We start from the raw sequence: 21,103 nt of genomic DNA on the forward strand, positions 1-21,103 counted from the left end.
CTTTTTTGTTTTTTTTTCTTTAACCTTTCTATAATTCTCATGGTACCAAAAATTACTACTTGGTGCCAGTACTGTCTTCTGTGGGCTTGATTTGTTTCAGTCTTAGAAATAGCTAGTTTTGGCTGAATGGCTTCCCATGGTTGATAGAACTCAGCACCATTCAGGCTCCAATCCCACTAACTCTGCCTACCTCTTCCTGTCCCATTATCTTTCAAAAAAAATATCAGTCCCAGGACTTCCCTGGGGGTCCTGTGGTTGAGACTTCATGCTTTCAATGCAGGGGCCACGAGTTCGATCCCTGGTCAGGGAATTAAGATCCCACATGCTGCAGGGTGAGGCCAAAAACAAACAGACAAACACACACACACACAAAAACAACTCAAAAAAATATCAGTCCCATTTACACTTATGTGAATAGTTATTAGACTTCAATTCTGGTCTCATTTGTATAGAAAAGAGTTAAGATTATTGTCCATGTATTTCCCTAACATAAAGGGCATTTAATTACTTTTTTTTCCTTTCAAAACTCTCTCAGGAAACTTTCTCTTTAAATTATAAGAGGAAGTAACCTGTGGAATAAAGCCATGGTCTTTCTTCAGTAGATTTTTTAAATGAGTATTGCATTCCTTTAACTGCCTAGAGTCACATCTTCTTGATGTATATTTTCAAACAACCAGCCCCTGTAATTTCCTATCATATTCATTGCCTGTAATTGACTCGGCATTTCTAATCATAACCAGCGCACACAGCGTAGAGATCTCACACAATTATGTGGATGACATAGGCCCTGAAGTTCATTTTATTAGAAAGAGTGTGGGATTTGAAGTAAGAGGGCCTACCTGTCTCCATACAGAGTCGTCACAATATTAATGACTGTATCCCTGTGCTATACATGATATCCCTATGACTCATTTATTTTATAATGAAAGTTTGTACCTCTTAATCTCTCTCACCTATTTTACTCATCCTTCTTCCTACCCTCTTACCCCTGGCAGCCACCAGTTTGTTCTTTGTATCTATGCATCTGTTTCTGGTTTGTTATGTTTGTTCATTTGTTTTTTTAGATTCCACATATAAATAAAATCATACATCATATGGTATTTATTTTTCTCTGTCTGACTTAGTTCACTTAACATAGTACCCTCTAGGTCTATCCAGGTTGTTGCAAATGGCAAGATTTCATTATTTTTATGGCTGAGTAATCCTCCATTGTGTGTGTGTGTGTGTGTGTATGTGTGTGCGTGTATATGTACATTCATTTTTATCCATTCATCTATCAGTGGACACTTGAGTAGATGAAGGAAAGCTTTTTGATAGATGTTAATTGGTGATGAGTATAGAGTCTTTGCTGTTTTAAATATGTTTCTTTTTTGGCTACGTTGGGTTTTTGTTGTTGCACTCAGCCTTTCTTTAGTTGCAGTGAGTGGGGTCTATTTTTCTTGCAGTGCACGAGCTTCTCATTGCGGTGGCTTCTCTTGTTTCAGAGCACAGGCTCCAAGCGTGGGCTTCACCGCTTGCGGCATGCAGGCTTAGTTGCCCCTCGACATTTGGGATCTTCCCAGACTAGGTATCAAACCAGTGTCCCCAGCATTGTGAGGTGGATTCTTAGCCACTGGACCATCAGGAAAGCCCCATTCTTCACTATTTTAGCTCCTGGTTCTGGGTATCAGTTTTTACAGTGAGTAAAGAAGAGTGTCCTTACTGCTGATCTCATTTGTGAAACAAGGTATGTACTCTTATCACAGGGGACTTGGGCCCTGAAATATTTCTCTACTGGATTCATCCTCTTTCAAAAGCCAGTGGCAAGAACCATTGCCACAGTTCCCAGCCTCAGGTTCCTCATAGAAACTACAGGGACTGAGGAATAGATTTGGAGAGAACTATAGGATTTAAACATAAGATTGAAAGCAGCATTGGGGAAAAGCTTATATATTGCAGAGTGATAGCTAGTGATGAGAGAAAGCCGGAGAGAAGCCTCAGGGATTTCTTCTGTTTTTTTCCTTTTCTAAAATACATCATTTTCCAACCACAAAGTGTGTATGCTGTGCTCACTCAGTCATGTCCAGCTCTTTTTGACCCTTTGGATTGTAGCCAGCCAGCCTCCGTGTAAGAGTACTGGAGTGGGTTGCAATTTCCTCCTCCAGGGGATCCTTCTGACCCAGGGATTAAACCTGCATGTCCTGTATCTCCTGCGTTGTAGGTGGATTCTTTACCTGATGAGTTATCGGGGAAGGCCCCCAATCACAAAGTAGATTTTCTTATCACCGTGATTTGTAACTTCATTCTGTGTTTCAGCTGAGAAGTCCGTTTCTCAGAGGTTCTGAGGATGCTTTTATGAGTATTTTTTAATTTACAAAACTTCTTCATAAGGACTTCCCTGGTGGTTCAGTGGTAAAGAACCTGCCTACCAATGCAGGGGACTCAGGTTCGATCCCTGTCGTAGGAAGACTCCACATGGTTCAGAGCTGCAACTACTGGGCCTGTGCATTCTAGGGCCTGTGCTCCATAACAAGAGAAGCCACCACAATGAGAAGCCTGCATACCACAGCTAGAGAGTAGCCCCTGCTTGCCACAGCTAGAGCAATCTGCCCACTCCCAGCAACAAAGATCTCAAGTAGAAAAAAAAAAAAAAAATACTTCTTCATAGAAAAACTAGAAAATAAAGATAAGCGTAAAATTAAAACCAAAAAACCATCCATGATCTAGCCGGTATTGTTAATGGTAACCAGTGTTAACACGTGAATGAGTATTCAGCTTTTCAACCTGTAAGCATCTCTTCCAACCCCAGCATGCACATGGCTTGGATTATGTATTCAATAAATAATAATGGAAACAGCATTCTCCTTGGTATTTTCTTTGAGTGGCTTTAAGTGCTGTGCTGAAATGTTTAATTCTAATTGTCTAAACTTTCAATACCAAAGAATAAATAGCAATTGCCTTCTCTGTAGCTCTGTGGCAGCTTGTCAAAGCCATGTTGCTGTGGGTGGTATGAAATGCAGAACTTTCATAGGAAAATGATACTGTTTCTCAGAAAAACTCATGACCTGTGCTATCCTTGTGGTCATCGAGGATGCGGTGGGTGTGTGACTCATAGATCAGGCCCCAGGGTGGGTTTGGCAAAGGCCCCCTTGCCCTCTGCCTTGTGAGTGACACTTGCAGAGATCTGTCCTGGTTTTTGTTTGGCTGTAGTATCGATACTTCATTTATCCCGTCTTTAGAGGTGGGAACTCGAAATTCCTTTCTTCAAGATACTTCATGAAAGAATGTCTGCTTCATTGATTCTATACATGCTGAGGAAATGTGTGCTCTAACTAGAAATTCTGTTTATCTATTGTTTCCTACTTAGGCAGCAATAAGGAAAGAACTAAATGAATTTAAAAGCACAGAAATGGAAGTTCATGAAGAGAGTCGACAGTTTACCAGGTAGGTGAACAAGATGCAGTTGTGCAAATTAAAAATGAGTAAGATGGTAAATTTTATGTTACATGTATTTCATCACAATTTAAATTTTTTAAAAATATAGTTTAGCACAACACCATCTAGTGAACATTTCTGAAATTAAGTCCTTTTTTGTTTGTTTGTTTTCTTCCAAAGAAGTCTAAGTCATTCTAGAGGGCTGTGTTTTGGTTTCTTTCTTAGTTTTATATTCTGGTCCAAAAAACAAGCATCAGCATCATTTATTCTGCTCTTAAAGAGACTCAGTTGAAGTTTTATGCCCAGAACAGATGCTGGTGAAAGTTAGTGTGGGCACAGACATGTCTACTTTGGACTCACAGTAGACATAGCTTAGAAAGGGTAGAAGCTCAGTTTTTAGAAGGCATAGCTTAGAAAGGAATCTGATTTTTACTGATGCCACAGAAGCTCACTATAGTCCTACCATTTTTTCTGCCAACACACTTCAGTTTCACAGGCTGCTAAAACTGGAAGAGGCTTGAGTGATCATATAGTCTGAGCCTCATACTTCATAGGTGTTCTGTTTGTTTCTCTCTTATGGGTTTAAGTGCTTTGCTATATGTGTGTGTGTGTGTGTGTGTGTGTGTGTGTGTGTGCTCAGTTGTGTCTGGCTCTTTTGCCACCCCATGGACTAAAGCCCGCCAGGCTCCTCTGTCCATGAAATTTTCCAGGCAAGCTTCTTTTCCACTACAAGAATCTTGGAGTGGGTTGTCGTTTCCTACTCCAGAGGATCTTCCAACCCAGGGATCAAACCTATCTCTTGCATCTCCTGCTTTGGCAGGTGGATTCTTTACCACTGAGCCACCTGGGAAGCTCCTTTGCTATATATACGTAACAGATGTTCTATAAGATTTTTCAAAGAATTTGCATGTCAGTCAAATCTTTGAAGCCTGTTATTGTTCAGTCACTAAGTGGTGTCCTACTCTTTGCAACCCCATGGGCTACAGCATGCCAGGCCTCCCTGTCCCTCACTGTCTCCCAGAGTTTGCCCAAGTTCATGTCCTGAGTCAGTGATGCTATCCAACCATATCGTCCTCTGCTGCCCTCTTCCCCTTTTGCCTTTAGTCTTTCCCAGCAGTAGGGTCTTTTCCAGTGATCAGGTGGACAAAGTATTGGCGCTTCAGCTTCAGCATCAGTCCTTCCAATGAGTATTCAGGGTTGATTTTCTTTAGGATTGACTAGTTTGGTCTCCTTACTTTGAAACTTGAATTGTTTAAAAAAAAACAAAACATACTGGGACAGATGATTACATGAAGAATACCATGGTAGATCTTTCTGAAAAGCAAATACTGATCCCAAAACTAGAAACAGCCTCTGTAGAGCAACCTTACATCAGGGTGTGATGGTATCTGCAGTGGGTTTATTTTTGGTTTTTTTTCCTTTGGTAACAGCTGATATGAAGGTAAGCTTTAAAAGTTTTTCCCACAATATAGTGGTTAATACTCTTTAAAATGTCTTTAAAGACATTGGTGGGGGAGTGGGTGAATTAGATGAAGAGGATTAAGAGGTACAAACTACCAGTAATGTACAGCAAAGTAATGTACAGCGGAGGAAATATAGTCAATAACATTGTAATAACTTTCTACAGTGACAAATGGTAACAGACTTACCATAGTGATCACTTCATAATGTATAAAAATACTGAATCACTTATGTTGTATATCTGAAACAAATATAATTCCCAGGTAACTCAGCTGGTAAAGAATCTGCCTGCAATGCAGGAGACCCTCCACCCCACCCCCGCTTGATTCCTGGGTCAGGAAGATCCCCTGGAAAAGGGATAGGCTACCCACTCCAGTATTCTTGGGCTTCCCTGGTGACTCAGACTGTAACGAATTCGCCTGCAATGCAGGAGACTTGGGTTCAGTCCCTAGGTTGGCAAGATCCCCTGGAGGAGGGCATGGCAACCTACTCCAGTATTCTAGCCTGGAGAATCCCCATGGACAGAGGAGCCTGGCAGGCTACATACAGTCCATGGGGTCGAAAAGAGTCGGACATGACTGAGCAACTAAGCACACACAAGTCAATTACAGTTCCATTTTCTAGAAAATTAAATTTCCAGAGAAGGAAAAAGTGTTCATATCACTGAGATAAATATTCCTTGCTTAGGTATTCTTTAAAACTTGGCAGTAAAGCAAATGTCTCCTGATATTTTTCCATTAATTTATATTACATCATTAGTGTTGCATTATGGTTGAGATATATTTAGGCTCTGAGACTTATAAAAATAATACTTATGATTTTCAAATTGTTTTCAGTATTTCTTTAAACGGTAAGAGGTTTGGTAAATGCTGCTGAGTCTTAATCAAAATAATACAAACATATGATAATGCTTTACGTTTAGAAAATTACTCATATGGAAGATTATGGTGCTCTTAGCCCCAGTTATCCTTAGAGGGAATAAACACGCCATGAATCATGACCTGGCTCTTTAAATGGAACCCGACATAGAGCAACTCAATTATTAGCCTTTCTCATTAGTGCCAGGCGTTATCTGCTTATAAGAGGAAGCCTTCCCTTCAAAATCTAAACCTATTAGCTGCCTGCGGATTTAGGGTGGTTAATAAAAGGATTGAGACAGCACTGCTTCGTCTGTCCAAGCACCTCTTTATCCAGAGATAATCTCCCACACAGTGATGTGTTAGTCAACTCTAGGAGGACCCATTCCCACATTCCCATTCCCTTCCTTGGCTCTGTATCTATCTCTGGAGAGAGTCATAAAAAGTTGGTAACATTGGTTGTCTCTGGGAGGGAAATTAGATGACTAGGGGCCAGGCACGGTGGGGAGATGATACTACTTACCCTTCTGAACCTTTTGGATTTTTGAAACATGAGAATGTATCACCTTGTTGAAAATGTTTTTAAATTAAAAAAAAAATGAAGGATCCATTTCCAGAGTTGTCTTTCTGTCGATGAGGTTTCCAGCATGGTGGTTTTTCATGAGTGTGCTGGCACTAATATCATGACACGCCTGCTACTGGTGTACCGAGAAGACACTTCTCAAAACTCCATCATGAGTACGTTCTCTGAATGTTTGACCTGAAGATGGATTGTAGCCCATCCATCTAGAGTGGAAAGGGCCACTCTTTCTTCTGATTTCTCCCAGTTTCTCCAGATACCTCTTGAAATTGAAATGCATTCTAGGGCCATATGAGAAACATGAGGATAAGTGGTCCATATAAGAGTTCATCCTTTGGCTTGCAAGGTACCAAGCTCTAACCTCTGTTCTTTAGAACATTTTCAGCTTGTCCAGCCACATACTGTTTTTTCTCCCCGCCCCAGAAGCTGCCCACCTGGTCCCCTGTTCAAACCCCAAAAGACCATTTGAAGAGCACTGTATTATTAAATAGGGCCAGTGCATTCTGGAAAGAAATCACCATGGCAAAGAAAACCCACTTCCCCTTTCCAAAGTAAATGGGATGTCTACAATTTAAAGTAATTCTTTAAATTATAAAGACATGTAAATTGTTTGAAAAGACTTTACATAAAAAATAAACTTTAAAATGGTTACAGCTGAATGGTAGGATCTATGACTAGTTGTAACCTTTGAATATTCTGTTTTCCAATTTTTTTAAAATGTCAACATATATCAGACTTATAATCAAGAGAGAATATTGCTTTTAAAAATAAACATCGAATTTTGTAAACAAGAACATTTTTAGAGCATGCAAAATAATACTTTCACACATATAATTCTCTGTGGGTGCACGTGTGTGTGCGTGGGTGCTAGTTGCTCTGTGTGTCTGACTCTTTGGGACGGTAGCTTGCCAGGCTTCTCTGTTCATGAGATTTTGCCAGTGAGAATACTGGAGTGGGTTGCCATTTCCTCCTCCAGGGGATCTTCCTGACCCAGGGATCAAACCCACATCTCCTACATTGCAGGAGGTTTCTTTTACCACTGAGCCATCTGGGAAGCCCCTTATATAATTTTATTAGTTTCTATATTATTTGCTTAATATATTAAGCAAAGAATCATTAAATTGATAACTCTTAGAATCAAAATGGGCCTCAAGAGATTACTGGCATAATGTTAAGTGGAAAAATCCAGATACTGACTAAAGTATACGTATATAGCAGTGGTTTGTTTTAAAGTGCAGATGCGTAGGAAAAAGATTGGGAAATAACATTAAAACAGCCATAAGAAGAATGAAATATTGCCATTTGTAGCAACATGGATGGCCCTAGAGAATATCATATTAAGTAAAGTAAGTCAGACAGAGAAGGACAAATATTATCTGATATCACTTATATGCAAAATCTAAAAAATACAAATGAACCTATATACAAACCAGAAACAAACTCAGACATAGAAAACAAACATGTTTACCAAAGGCGAAAAGAGGGTAGAAGGGCCAAATAGGAGTGTGGAATTAACGTATATAAACTACTATACATAACCTAGATAAGAATTTACTATATAACATAAGGAATTGTATTCAGTATCTTTTAATAACCTGTAATGGAAAATAGTCTGAAAAAAGTCTTTATATGATTGAATCAATTTGTTGTACATCTGAAACTCACTCAATATTATAAATCAACTTTACTTCAATAAAAATAAATAAATGAATAGATAAAAGTAAGTAATGCCAAGTCTTAAGGAAAAAAAAACAACTCTTAATGGTGTGTCATAGACTGGACCTATAGGGGGTTTTTCTCTACTTTTCAAGTTTTCCTAATGTAGTTATGTTGAGAAGTGTGTTTGTGCATGTGTGTGTGTTTAAAGTAATTATCTAGGGACTTCCCTGGTGGCCCAGTGGTTAAGACTCTGTACTCCTAATGCAGGGAAATCGGGTTCAGTCCCTGGTAAAGGAACTAGATCCCACATGCCACAACTAAAATAATACTGCATGCTGCAACCAAGACCTGGTGCAGCCAGATAAATAAATATATTTTTAATATAGTAATTATCTCATTCTGTGCCATCTTGAGCTATTATAGCCTATGTAGATTTACAGATAAATTAAACTACCCTTTGAGCTTCTACACAGGCTTATCAAAATGCGACATGGCAAGAACTATACTTGTGACCTCAAGAAACATTAATTCAGTGACTTCCATCGTGGTCCGGTGGTTAAGACTCTGTGCTTCCACTCAGGCAGCAAGGGTTCGATCCCTGGTCAGGGAACTAAGATCTCACATGCCGTGCAGTGTGGCCAAAAATTAAAAAAAAACAACAACATGAATTAGGGGCCCTCCATAGAGAATGAGAAGGAAATGGCAAATCACTCTAGTATTCTTGCTTGGAGAATCCTATGGACAGAGGATCCTGGCAGGCTACAGTCCATGGGTCACAAGAGTCGGACGCGATTTAGCAACTAAACCACTACCACCACAGAGAATGAGAAGGCTGCTTCTGTAGAGATACTCTCTCGAGGGCTCCATTTCCTTGCTACCTGGACAGAAACTGAAAAGAATTGCAAAATGTCGCTTAGACCACCAGACTTGTAAGCATGGCTTAGTATTCGGACTCATGAATTCCCATTCAGCATGTGATCTGACTTGAGTTGAACAAGGAGCAGTGGTCTAGGAGAATCTCCTTATTTGTTTAACATAACTGTATGTGCCTTGACCATTAAACCCTTTTAAATAAAGAGGAAATTAATTACTCAGGATTTCTGAATATATCAACTAGGAGAGTACAGGAAAGTAATGTTTTACACTTAGAGAGTCATTTCATATTTTATATTATCTGAACTGAATTTATAGGAAGGTGAAGAAATTTTTATGTATTTGTGGAAGAACCATTATGGGAAAGAGTTATTTTTACCTAAATTCTGCGACTTAAAGTTAGTTTTTTGCTTCTATTCACTCTCTCTCAAAAGTATGAATATAAAAAAAAATTATTGACGTTTTTAACAAGAAGAAAATATAGATAGCTTCCAAGTTTGAGTTTCAGGAAAGTTCTGAAAAAGGGGTAGATGAAAAGCCTAAGTATCGTGAGGGCACAGTAATTCTATTTATTGCTTCATCAACTTGAAGCCTAAAGCCAAGCTGTCATTCTGTCAGGTAGGCAGACTTCCCCGGAAGTAAAGCTGAACTTCGTGTACCTCAAAATGAATGCCAACCACTGAGCGGTACCAAACTTAAGAATAATTTTGCCTTTTCAGCACCTCTAACCACAAAATGTTGGAGTTGATTTTGAAGATAAGATGCCTAATTTAAACAGGATATAAATGTTCCTTTCTGATTGGATAGTGTAAGAAAATATATGGGTATTTTGACCAGATCTGGGCAGTGCTTATAAGGAGAGGTTACAGTTCTGACCCCCCAGCTTTGTTAGCATATTACCGCATTCAGAGTATTGGTTAGCCGTCATCTTCTCCTCCCCAGTCTAGACGCTATGCTGATGGCCTGATTTTCCAACAAAATCCAGTCTGTGGACTCATTCTGTAATGGGATCCATTGGCAAATAGTGTCTGCAGAAAAACAAACAAAAAAAAAATTTGTAATGTCCTGATAATTTTTGGAAATTAAAAGCAGGACACTTTCCAGGAAAATGCTCGGTTTTAAAAGGTTCTAAATCTTATCTGGTCCACTGGCTACTCCCATTATTGCCCAACCCAATTTCTTTTTTTTTTTTTTCCTTTTATTTATTTTTTTTTAATTTTATTTTTAAATATTTATTTATTTATTATTTGGCTACACCGGATCTTGGTGGCAGCATGCAGGATCTAGTTCCCTGACTAGGGATCGAACCCAGGACCCTTGCATTGGGAGGTCTCACCCAACCCTATTCTTAATTTACTGTCTTCCTCCCAGAGACATTACTGATTGAAGAGAAAGCCTCTTATGTCAGCTTTCACCATACTTGTTCCTGGAACCCAAGACCAAGTGAAGATTAGGACACTGTGGAATGATTGGTCCTGCAAATTTGGAGAGGCCTTAAAAAATTGCTAAATTAGATGAGTTTATATTTAATTCCCAAGAGGGAAAAATGAATCCAACAAAGAGGGATCTTTGCTCAGTCAAGGTGTGAAGATCCTGCAGGTGCAGTATGTTTGTGTTGTCAGGGCTCCCAGGGCTCCTCCTCCCTCCCTCCTTGTGGTGTGGGTGGTGCTCCTCTTTCCTGCTTCTCGTTTCACTCTCCCTGCCGCCCCCCACCCCAGGACATCACTGGCCTGGCTTTTTCTGGTAATTGAGAAAGTGTGTGCTGAGCCCATTTTCATCTAGTTCTCTTTGTGGCAAAAGGCAAATGTGTTTGAGACAACTGTAGCAATCAAAGTGTAGCCTGGAAATATGGACTAAGATTTTTCTCTGGTCAGAATTGATCAAAACTAGTGGGTGTAGAAATCCAACTGATTACGTTTTCCATTCTATTCTACCCAGAGGACAACAAAAGTATCCTTTGAATGAAAGCATGGATGACAACTGAGGAGACTTAGCATGCACACACACATAGATAGACATGTTTTAATCTCGTAGCCTCACATAGGCTAGGAATACAGAGTCTAGAGCCTGGCCTTCAAGCTCTCTGCCTTGAGTACATGACTGAGCATCCCTGTGCCTCAGTTTCTACATCTGTACAAAAAGGATACAGGAGTACTTACCTCATAGGATTATTTTGAAGATTACACATAGTAGAATTTAATGTGTGTGCTCAGTCATGTGTGACTCTTTGCAACCCCGTGGACTGTAGGCTGTCAGTCTCCTCTGTCCATTGGAAATTTTCCTGGCAAGAATACTAGAGTGGGTTGCCATTTTCTCCTCCAGAGGATCTTCCCGACACAGGGCTAGAAGTCTCCTGCATTGGCAGGCAGATTCTTTACCACTAGTGCTACCACATTTAGTAGGTATTATTATTATCTGCCTTTCTTTCACATTTTATATGTTTGATTTAAAGAGGTTTTCAATTACTCTTGAAACATTTTTATACAATTTTATAACAAGTTATAACATTTTATAACATTTTAACAATTGTAAAATTTATTCAACATTGTAACAATTTATAACATTTTATAACAATTTCCATAGCTTTTCTTCAGGTTATAGTTGACTCTTCCTAGAAAGCATGATGGAATATCATATCAAATGGGTTATCATGGATTAGTATATAGTCAGTTGTAATTCGGAGAAGGCAATGGCACCCCACTCCAGTACTCTTGCCTGGAAAATCCCATGGAGCCTGGTAGGCTGCAGTCCATGAGGTAGCTAAGAGTTGGACACAACTGAGCAACTTCACTTTCACTTTTCACTTTCATGCATTGGAGAAGGAAATGTCAACTCACTCCAGTGTTCTTGCCTGGAGAACCCCAGGGATGGGAGAGCCTGGTAGGCTGCCGTATATGGTGTCGCACAGAGTCAGATATGACTGAAGCGACTTAGCAGCAGCAGCAGCAGCAGTTGTAATTAATGATAAGTGGATCTCATGATTAAATTCTTCAGTTACATAGAATTACTTATAGAACAAGTAATCAAATAACCAAGTGCACCTATATATATGTACTCAGTCGTTCATGTGTTAGCAAGTATTTATGGAGCACAGAGAGTGAGTCATACTTTTCTGGACCCTAGGAGTTTAGAACATGTCAAAGTCCTCACTCACACATGCTTGTGTTCTAGGGAGGGAGACAGACCGTTAGCAAGTAAATGAACAAATAGACGATAATCATTTCTTTTCTTTTTAAAAGGGTGGGTGCTCTTTTTTATTTTAAATATTTATCTACCTGGCTATGTTGGGTCTTAGTTGCAGCACATGGGATCTAGTTCCCTGACCAGGGGTCAAACCTAGGCCTCCTGCATTGGTAGCATGGAGTCTTAGCCATGGGACCACCCAGGAAGTCCCTAGACATGATCATTTCAGACAGTGCTAAGTGCTATGAAAAAAAAATGGAACAGGACGCTGTGCCAAGAGCGAGGGTGGATATGGATAGGATGGCTAAGAACGGGGTCTCTTGAGGAAATTAAACTTACTCTGTGATTTAAATGACAAGAGGAAGTTGTCAGCACTGTTTGGGGAGAGAAAAACACTTCCCCTAAGGGTATCAGCTAATGTAGTGGGGAGAGCTGCTGCAAGAGGCCTGAGGTGGCAAGGAGTTTGCATGATCAGAGGGCAGGAATAAAGCTCAGGTGACGGAAACAGTCATGTCGTCCCTGTGTAACACTGCAGAACATGGGGTTCACACACCTGCCCAAGGTTGTGGACAGAACAGAGTCAAGAAATGAACTCACAGTAGACTTATCCCTACTTGAATCACAGCGTGTTTGCTCATTTTGGAAAACTTGGTATAACCTATTTTATTTTGACTTCTGTCGAACATGCCAAAGTAATGTCATGTCACAGGCTCCATACGTCCTTCATATAGCTCCAATTATCAACTTATAGCCAATCTTGTTTCATCTGTTCTTACGTCTTTAATTTTTCATTTTTAATGCTTGATTCAACATAGCAACATTTATTAAGTAATACCATGTGCTAGATATTGTATTCTATGAGTATATGAAAGTGAGCCCAAGGCTTTTCTCAGCATCTCGTGATCTAAAAGGAGATACACCCATACACACACACACACACACACACACACACACACACACACACACACAATGATCAGTGACTGGTATAAACCAAATATTGTGGGTACACAGAATAGAAGCAATTATTAATTTTCTGAGAGGTAAAGGAAAAAGAAGTTTGGGGAACTCACAGAGGAAGATTGTAGGAGATAGAGATAGGAGGAAAGATAAGGATAAAGGAAAAAGTGGAGAGCCTTTAGGAGGGCAAATGATTGGAATTTAGGGTATTTGGGGATTGATTGTGAAGTTAGAAACATGGGTTGGGCCACATCCTGAAAAGCCTCAGCCATCACTTTAAGAAATTTAAATTTTATCAATAGTGGGGAACAGTGCAATGATATTAACAAAGATCTAGGATGATTGGATCAGTACTTATGGTAATAATGCCAGTGACAGTGTGGAGCATAGGTTTGATCTCCCAATCTATGAGCCTGAGACAGGGAAATTAATTTGGAGTCTAGGCAGATGAACATTAAATTTTACTTGAACAAATGAACATGAGAATAGGCAAGATAAATGGAATACCAAGTAGAATTGCTTAATTGTGGAATTACAGAAGTAGGCTGAAGAAGCGAATCAGACAAGGGCTTCTGGAGAAGATGGCTTTTGACCTTGATCTTAGATATGAAAACATATGGAAAATGAAGGGGGTGATTGCAATATTAGAAAGGAACATGTTCAAAAGCAGAGGGCTACAAAATCACAAGGACTGTTCAGGAACTCTCACAGAGGGGCATGAATCCAGCCAGCTAGCTAGCATGCTGTTAATATTGTTAGTAGTTTCAGCAAAAGGTGGTGAAGGCTTGACTGAATCCAGAGACAGGTAGTTGGGGCAGGACTTGGTGACTAATGAGATGTGGAGGGTGAAAGGGAGAAAGTTGCAATCTTAGGCTTCTAGACTGAATGTATTTTTAAAGGTATAACATTTAACAAAATAGAAAGCATAAAGGCAGGTTCACAAGGAAAGATAATTTGTATATCTGTATACATGCTTAGCATGTTGCCTGTGGAACATTTGTAAGGAAATGCCTGGGAGGTGTTTGAAAATTCAGGTATAGAAAGTACATTTGGAGTCCCCAGCAGGAAGTGAAGAGAAGCCAAAGCTAATAGTGACTACATGATGGTGTTTTCCTTTTTGTAATGACAAATCAGGTGTAACCAAATCCTTTATGAAACATCTCACTTTGTTCAATATAGGTTAGAACATGACCCTCAAGATAGTGATGTTTTGTGTATTGATTGCTCTGTATCTCAGATGATAAAACCAGCATCTTTTGCAGAGCTGTCTCTGTTTTCCCACATGACATTTATAACGATTTTCTGTTAAAACAGTAATTTATTAAGAGAACAGTAATTCAGTTGGGGATGCTAGAGCTGCCTTTGATCATAAAAATGACTGTACCATATTCACGTCACTGAATAGAGTTGTGTTTCTCTACCACATCACAGAGTTTCTGTTTTGTATTTCAGGTTTCATCGTCCATAATGAAGCATGAGACTCTTGGGAAACAGACTGATCATCTTGAGGGGAAGCCTCGCTTCCTGAAAACCTGATATTGCACTGGGATTTGAATGTGTGTGTTTCTGTTTAACTTGTGGTGAAGGAAGCATGTGGAAAGTACTCCCCACTTGTACAGCCCGGGTGGGCCAGCAAGCAAAGGGGATGGTTCAGCATCCCGGCTGTTCAGCGACCCTGCTGTCCAGCATGTGGACTGATGGTAAGGGACACCATGTTTATGCCAGTTATTCTTCATCAGGAGTTTTAATCAAAGAAGATGAGCAGAAGACAATCGCTGTTGCCAGAAAGCCACATTTGAGAGTGTGGGTTAAAGAATGGGGAATGGAATTTCTGAGCACTGGAAAGGGTTGCGGGGGTGGGGGGTGGGTGGTGGGTGGTGAAAATCAGAAAGCAAGAGAAATACTTCATTACGTTAATGAAAAAAGGATAGAAGCATAAATGTATTTTTGAAGAGACTTTGGGCAATTGAGAACTTATTAAGGAATGTGGGAGTTTAATCACTCAATGTGGATTTCTTAGACCTGATCCTAGAAGAATATTCTTGTTTCACCATTATATTGGTACAGCGTAGTACCATTATTTTCTTGTCATTGTGCCAGTGAATCCAGTTGCCAGAAATAAGTCTGAATGTTTTCATGTATCTTTTTCTTAAATGCAAGAGGCTTTTACTGACTCTTAATAAGCATGCTTACCCAAATTTTGTTGCATGCTTCAAATAGCATAGCTATACACACTTTACATTCTTTTAAATACTCCTTACCTAACGTACCAATCTTCCACAAGGATAACAGGACTTGGAACAAAGATGTAATGCGACCCTATAAATCTGTAGCAAGCTTTAGAAAAGAATCTTTTGGTCTTTCCCTAGCTTAATTATCTCCAAAGTTGAAACAGTCCTACTTGATTTAAGGAAGATACTATCTACAATCATGGCACCTTTTTTAAAAAGTCTGAATCCAAAGTTAAACTTAATCAAAATACAGGTGTTCTGCCAGCAGTTGGCTCTGAATGGGAACGGAAAGAACTACTTAGTTTTCATGCTGCATTAAGTTGGATTGCTGCTATTAAAAAAAAAATAAAGCACATGGATTAAAAAAAATACTCACCCAAAGACTTAAAAGAACAGAAAATTTTCTGCTAAGTTGTTAAGTAAGGAGAACCTCATTTGGTATTTTAAGAGTGCAAATTGCATCCATAAATACAGAACTGACTTTCAGTACAAAAGGATCAGTGAATTAAAGTTACGAAAGATTTCCCCATGAGCCTACAGTCAATATTGTTTACATTAAGAAGCCATTGTTGTCATCTTGCTATTTTCCATAGAGTCATGGGCATAGCGTGGCTTCCGCTCCCGAGTGCCTATGACCACGGGTAAATACTACCTTGCATCTAATTGTTCTTTCACAATTATTTTGTGCCCCTTTTATTAAAAACACATGTGATGTAGAACGACACGACAAGACCTAAAGAGACTATTTTATTCTCGGAGTTTGGACTGGGATTTTCTGAAGTGATTCTGGTTCATTGTATGGAAAACTGTAATTTTCTATTCAATCAAAAGCAAGCATTTAATCTAATGGGTAAATGTGGGTCCTGCCATTCACTTATATTTTAAAGAACCACTTAAAATTGGATTTGTAAGAAATAAAAAATGTCATCCCACATGGCCTATTACAAAAAGCCAGGACCATTTTTAACTCAGAAAAGTAGCTGGCATCGTTGCCTCTCTTGCTGTACACAGCTGCGTGCATTAATACAATAAACCTAGAATTTTGCACTATTGTCATTTCTTTGATAGAATAACTTATTTTTGCTTTGAAAAAATTTTTCTGCATGTCCTAGTGTCTTCAATCTGGTTGAAATTTTGTTTATTTCATAGTGTTTAAATCCAGCCATAGATATTAACTGTGTTCCAGGTTTTTTTGCTGAAGTCATTTTTTTCCTTTTGTATTTCCTTATTGTCATTTTAGTGTCTTAGGAAAAATACCAAGGCATATAATATTATTTTAATTTTCTATACTTATAATCTTAGAACATTGTTTTGATTTCTAGTCACAAGGGTCCTATAAAAATGGCAAATATAAGACATTTATCACTGTTTTATCACTCAAGATGCGTGTCATAGAAAGTCTCTATTTGATTGATAAAAGGAACAATTTTTCCCCCTAGCAGTACATGTGATATAATTTTTTATTCCCTATAGTGAGATGCACTTAGTACAAAAAATAAGACTGAAAAAGAAAATGAGATTCTGGGTCCTCAATATATTGTTCTCCTTCTATGATATGTCAGATTTATGAACTACCCATACTTTCTCTTCTGCTGATTAATGTGTCTAGGGAAAAGTTTTAAACTTTTCTCTTTTTTTTTAAGAAAATTTAAAAGTAAAAAAAAAAAAAATTAACCACTACTAGTTTAAGAATTGGAACCATGAATTATTTCATTGGAATGATCCTTTAAATAAAAAGAATGGAAGGATTATGAGCTAAGCTACATTCACAGAATGAAGCTCTGTTTTAATAGCTAATTTTAAAAAGCAGAAACACTGCATATCCACATCAGCAGCCCATCCAGAGGTCTCTTGCAAAGCAGCTCTGAAAGGATACAAGGATGTGGACCAGCCGCCATAGAATTATGTATCTGCCTAGTGCCAGCATTTCTGCAATCCAGCCAGTAAGCTGCGGTTCTGTAAAAATAAATGTGTGTGTGTGAATTGGGTTGTTCCAGTACAAAATCAGGGTTTTTCCTATTTAATGTGCGACATTAGGCTGACATAGAAGTAAGTGGTTTTTCTGAGTCCCTAAGATATGATTAAGGAAGAAAAACAAGTCCATCTCCAGAAAAGTTCAGGCACGAAAGAACTAGACAGACTAGTTTGGTTTTGTAAAAACCAAAGTGGTCATTTCCATCTTTTTTAAAATGGAGAAAAAGCACCTTAACGTTAAGGTAATAAGGAGATGCCATGAGCTTTAGCATTATCTTCATGGTCTGACAAAATTAGTTCTCTGATGATTAGTGTTAATTTTAGGCAGCCTTGCCTGATAATTTCCTACATGTGTGAAATAACTTGCATTTTGTTTTTGGTTTGTTCAATATAGTTTACCTTTATAATAATTCCTAAAATCTATAGTAGAGATCTAGTTTGGATATTTGAACAGCTGTTTCAAATTGAGGGGGGAAAAAACATTCTATCTGATTTATCCAGAAAAATCGACTTTCTGCTTTCATTTTCATGTCCTATATTAGCATATTGATTGTAATCACTTATCTTTCTCTTACATTAGTACATATATTGTGTTAGGAGAAACTTCTGAAATATCAGTGAAAATCTTTTTAAGGAAATAGAGGAACTGAATACACTCCTTAATAATCATCAAATACTGAAAATGAGAGATAAGTCCTTAAAACTCATAACTCAAGTTTTACAACCTGCAGTTAATTCAGTGCTGCATTGGCACTTAAAAAAAAAAATACGATAGCTTACACCTAAAAGAGAAAAATCTGCATTAACACTGCATATCCTAATGTGTACCATTTTTTAACACAAAACAGGCATTGTATTTATCCTTAATAGAATAGAACACAACTGTCACAAATTACACTGCATAACAATAGAAGAAAGCAACCTTGTCTATCACAGAACAGTGTCTCCACATTTAAACAGTGAAAGCTCTTCAGAAATGTCAGAGTACTTCTTTAAGTGGTTCCAGCAGCACATTCTACACCTAAATGAGAAATCTTCAAAGGAGGTAAGATGGAATCAAGCTAGTATAAGACATATGCATTTATGTCATTTCATCAGTATGGTAGCCTTAAACATTCCTAGATACGATCATATTATGAAGCCTAACCTTACTAACGAAAATATATATATTTTGAGACAAGAATTAATTTCTTCACATGCTTAGAGAATGTTATAAGCACTAAGGAACCACTACGATAACGACTTATTTACAAAATTGTCCCTTGGCCACTGGAACCGGCTAGTCGTCCACGGTTGCGTGTCTAAGTGTCTGTCACAGTATTTCGCTTGCCAAAGCAGAATGAACTTTTCCAGCTGAACTGTTTCCTAGAGGGGAATGCAACAGCAAAAGTAATCATCAAATTCATAGGACCATCTTTCTGAGAGAAAGCACCTCTTCAGATAGAGGACACCCAATTTTCAAAGAGCAGCATGAGGTGCTATTATAATTTGTTGGTGATCAAAGGGTGGTAGAAATAGGGTGGAATACTCCCAAACCATTCTCATTTTCACTTTCTGTTTACTTTTTGTAACCATTAAGCTTAAACTCTTTGTGGAAATGGCAAACCACCAGTAGCCTTTCTAGAAAACAACCCCAAAATAGTTCACTTATGCTTTTTTGAAGACAGGGTCATCCCATATTAAGAAACCCTGTTGTATACACTGTAAGATTTCTGGCACAAAAACAAAAAAGAGAAAGAGAGAGAATCCTCTAGCAGCTATTTGCACTAGAAGCCAGACCTCTAGGCAAGGGTCATTTTTTAGCCATGCTAGGATTTACTGCAGAAACAATGCCGTTTAGCTGGCATAGCTGTGCATGTAAGCAGAGCACTCCATCCGTGTTTCTCAGTAGGGCTGCTGCTGGCATTTGAGCTGGGCAGTTCTTTGTTGTACAGAAATGTCTCACGCGTTGCAAGATGTTTACTCTCCCAGGCCCTTGCTGACTAAATGCCAGTAGTATGCCCACCTGTTGTAAATACTAAAAGTAAAAAGCCCTCCCCCATGTTCAAATGCCCTCCTGGGAGGGCAGTGCCACCTCCCACTGCAATTTGAGGACACAGGAAAAAGTGTCTATCTCAAAACCTCATCTTGACTGCTTTGCATGTCTTTGGGTCCTGAATCATTTTTTCCTCTGCCATTTTTCTTGCCTTCCGCATCTAGCCTTCTGATGGCAAGTTTAGTTTTCCAGTTCTTCATGGAGGAGTTATTGGGTAGGCTTGGCAGTTCCAACAGGCATCATGACTTGGTTAGTCCCGGTATGTAAAGGACAGAGTTCACATGAAGCACACTTTTTTTTTGGCCTCACAATTTTACCTCACAACTACGCTGTTGGTCGTAGCCCTAGTCAGTGTCCTGAGGATCACTGCATGGCTTAACCACAAACACGACTGCTAACTATCCACACAGAAACAAAACTGGTAGTCTGTGAAAATCACCATTAGGTTTTACCTAGTAAACTGCATCCCATGAGTTCCCAATCTCATTTATCCTGTTAAAGAAGCATGTAATCGACATGCAAATGCTTGCATTTCCCCTGCAGAGACAGTCATGCAGTTCAACTTTTAGATTTGTGAATACTAAATTATGAAGGGAAGAAGGGTGAGCTGTGGATTGCATGCATATTGTCCTCCATACTTCAATGACAGTCATTCACAAAATGAGTTTTACCTGGGTGAAATATTATTATATTAACTATACATAAACATACTTATTCTCTTTGTAACTTTTTATCATCAAAACTGAATGATAAATGTGTCTTGAAATGATTGGGTGAATTGTGACTAATGGATCAAATTAAGTTAGCTACTATAATTTTTTTTCAATATTAAAATTTCTAAAATCTTTTTTGAAGCAGAGTAACTCAGTCAATAAAAGTGGTTATGTTGTAAACTTTAAGACGGTGCTTAAGAATTCTTGTTAAATACCTTTTTTCTTTTTTAAGAATAAATTGAAGGGAGCAAATGAGGCAGAACGCCACTCTACCCTCAGGTCAATTTTGTGCTGTGTTAAAATGCCAATAACATTTGTGCCACTTGCCAGTTTGGGGGGCTTTCCCCTTACTGGATGTTTTCTTATAGTTTGACTGTGTATTACATGGCTTAGAGAGCTTCCACGTGAAGAAGTCACCATGGCAGTGCTAACTAGCATTCATAAACAACCTGAATGAATCTAGGGTCAAACCACTTTCATCACTAAAAATACAGGCACTAATTTTTTATTTTTATTTTTAAAAATATTTCTTCTGTGGCTTAGAGATGTGCCAATGCATTCAAAACATTCTGCACCAATTTCACCAGATTGAGTACATACTAAAAATTTTCAACCTAGTCATTTTTTTTTTTCCATGTAACAGTGAGGTTTAAATAAAGAACTATATGCATTCTTCTGTTATTTCAAGCTTTGGTGAAAGTGATAAGAATGGTAAGTTGTGATTGTTATCAGGCTGACTAATTTCTAATTTCCAGTGAGTGATCTTATCCTACATATTACACAGGTATAATATCTGTGACTGTACATAACTGGAACTGTATACTCATTAATATGACAGTTTCTCTTTTTTGTGTGTTGTTCTGAAACCTGTACTGTATTATAGTATGTGGGTATAAATATCTACAAGTATACACACGTATGTATATGTAATTCCACTATTGTAACCTGAAAGAAAGACTATGTATTATCTTTTTTATTCTGTATTGGTGTTTGTGTTATTTAAAAAGCAAAATTATGCTCTGTGTAGTTGTATGATATTATAGTATGCTTTGCTGTGCACAATTCCAAGTGCCTTAGAACATTGTTTAGCTTTCTTAAGTATATATAAATGCATATATGTATAAAATTGGGAAAAGTTACCTCAATAAAATCATTGGGAAATCCCA

The 21,103-nt window shown here is 38.4% G+C and overlaps 1 protein-coding gene across 8 annotated transcripts in view; it reads left to right on the forward strand.

The window, feature by feature from the left end:
* PHACTR2 (phosphatase and actin regulator 2) overlaps positions 1-21,103 on the forward strand; it is a 297,881-nt gene extending 276,778 nt beyond the window's left edge. For all 8 annotated transcript variants that reach the window (XM_024997040.2, XM_024997045.2, XM_059889923.1 and 5 more), the window contains 2 exons: positions 3,347-3,423; positions 14,437-21,103. In XM_024997040.2, coding sequence (XP_024852808.1) covers positions 3,347-3,423; positions 14,437-14,452 — 93 coding nt within the window. In that variant the 3' untranslated portion in view covers positions 14,453-21,103. The remainder of the gene's footprint in view (positions 1-3,346; positions 3,424-14,436) is intronic.

This window comes from Bos taurus, chromosome 9 (assembly GCF_002263795.3).
Source record: "Bos taurus isolate L1 Dominette 01449 registration number 42190680 breed Hereford chromosome 9, ARS-UCD2.0, whole genome shotgun sequence".
Classification (NCBI taxonomy): Eukaryota; Metazoa; Chordata; class Mammalia; order Artiodactyla; family Bovidae; genus Bos; species Bos taurus.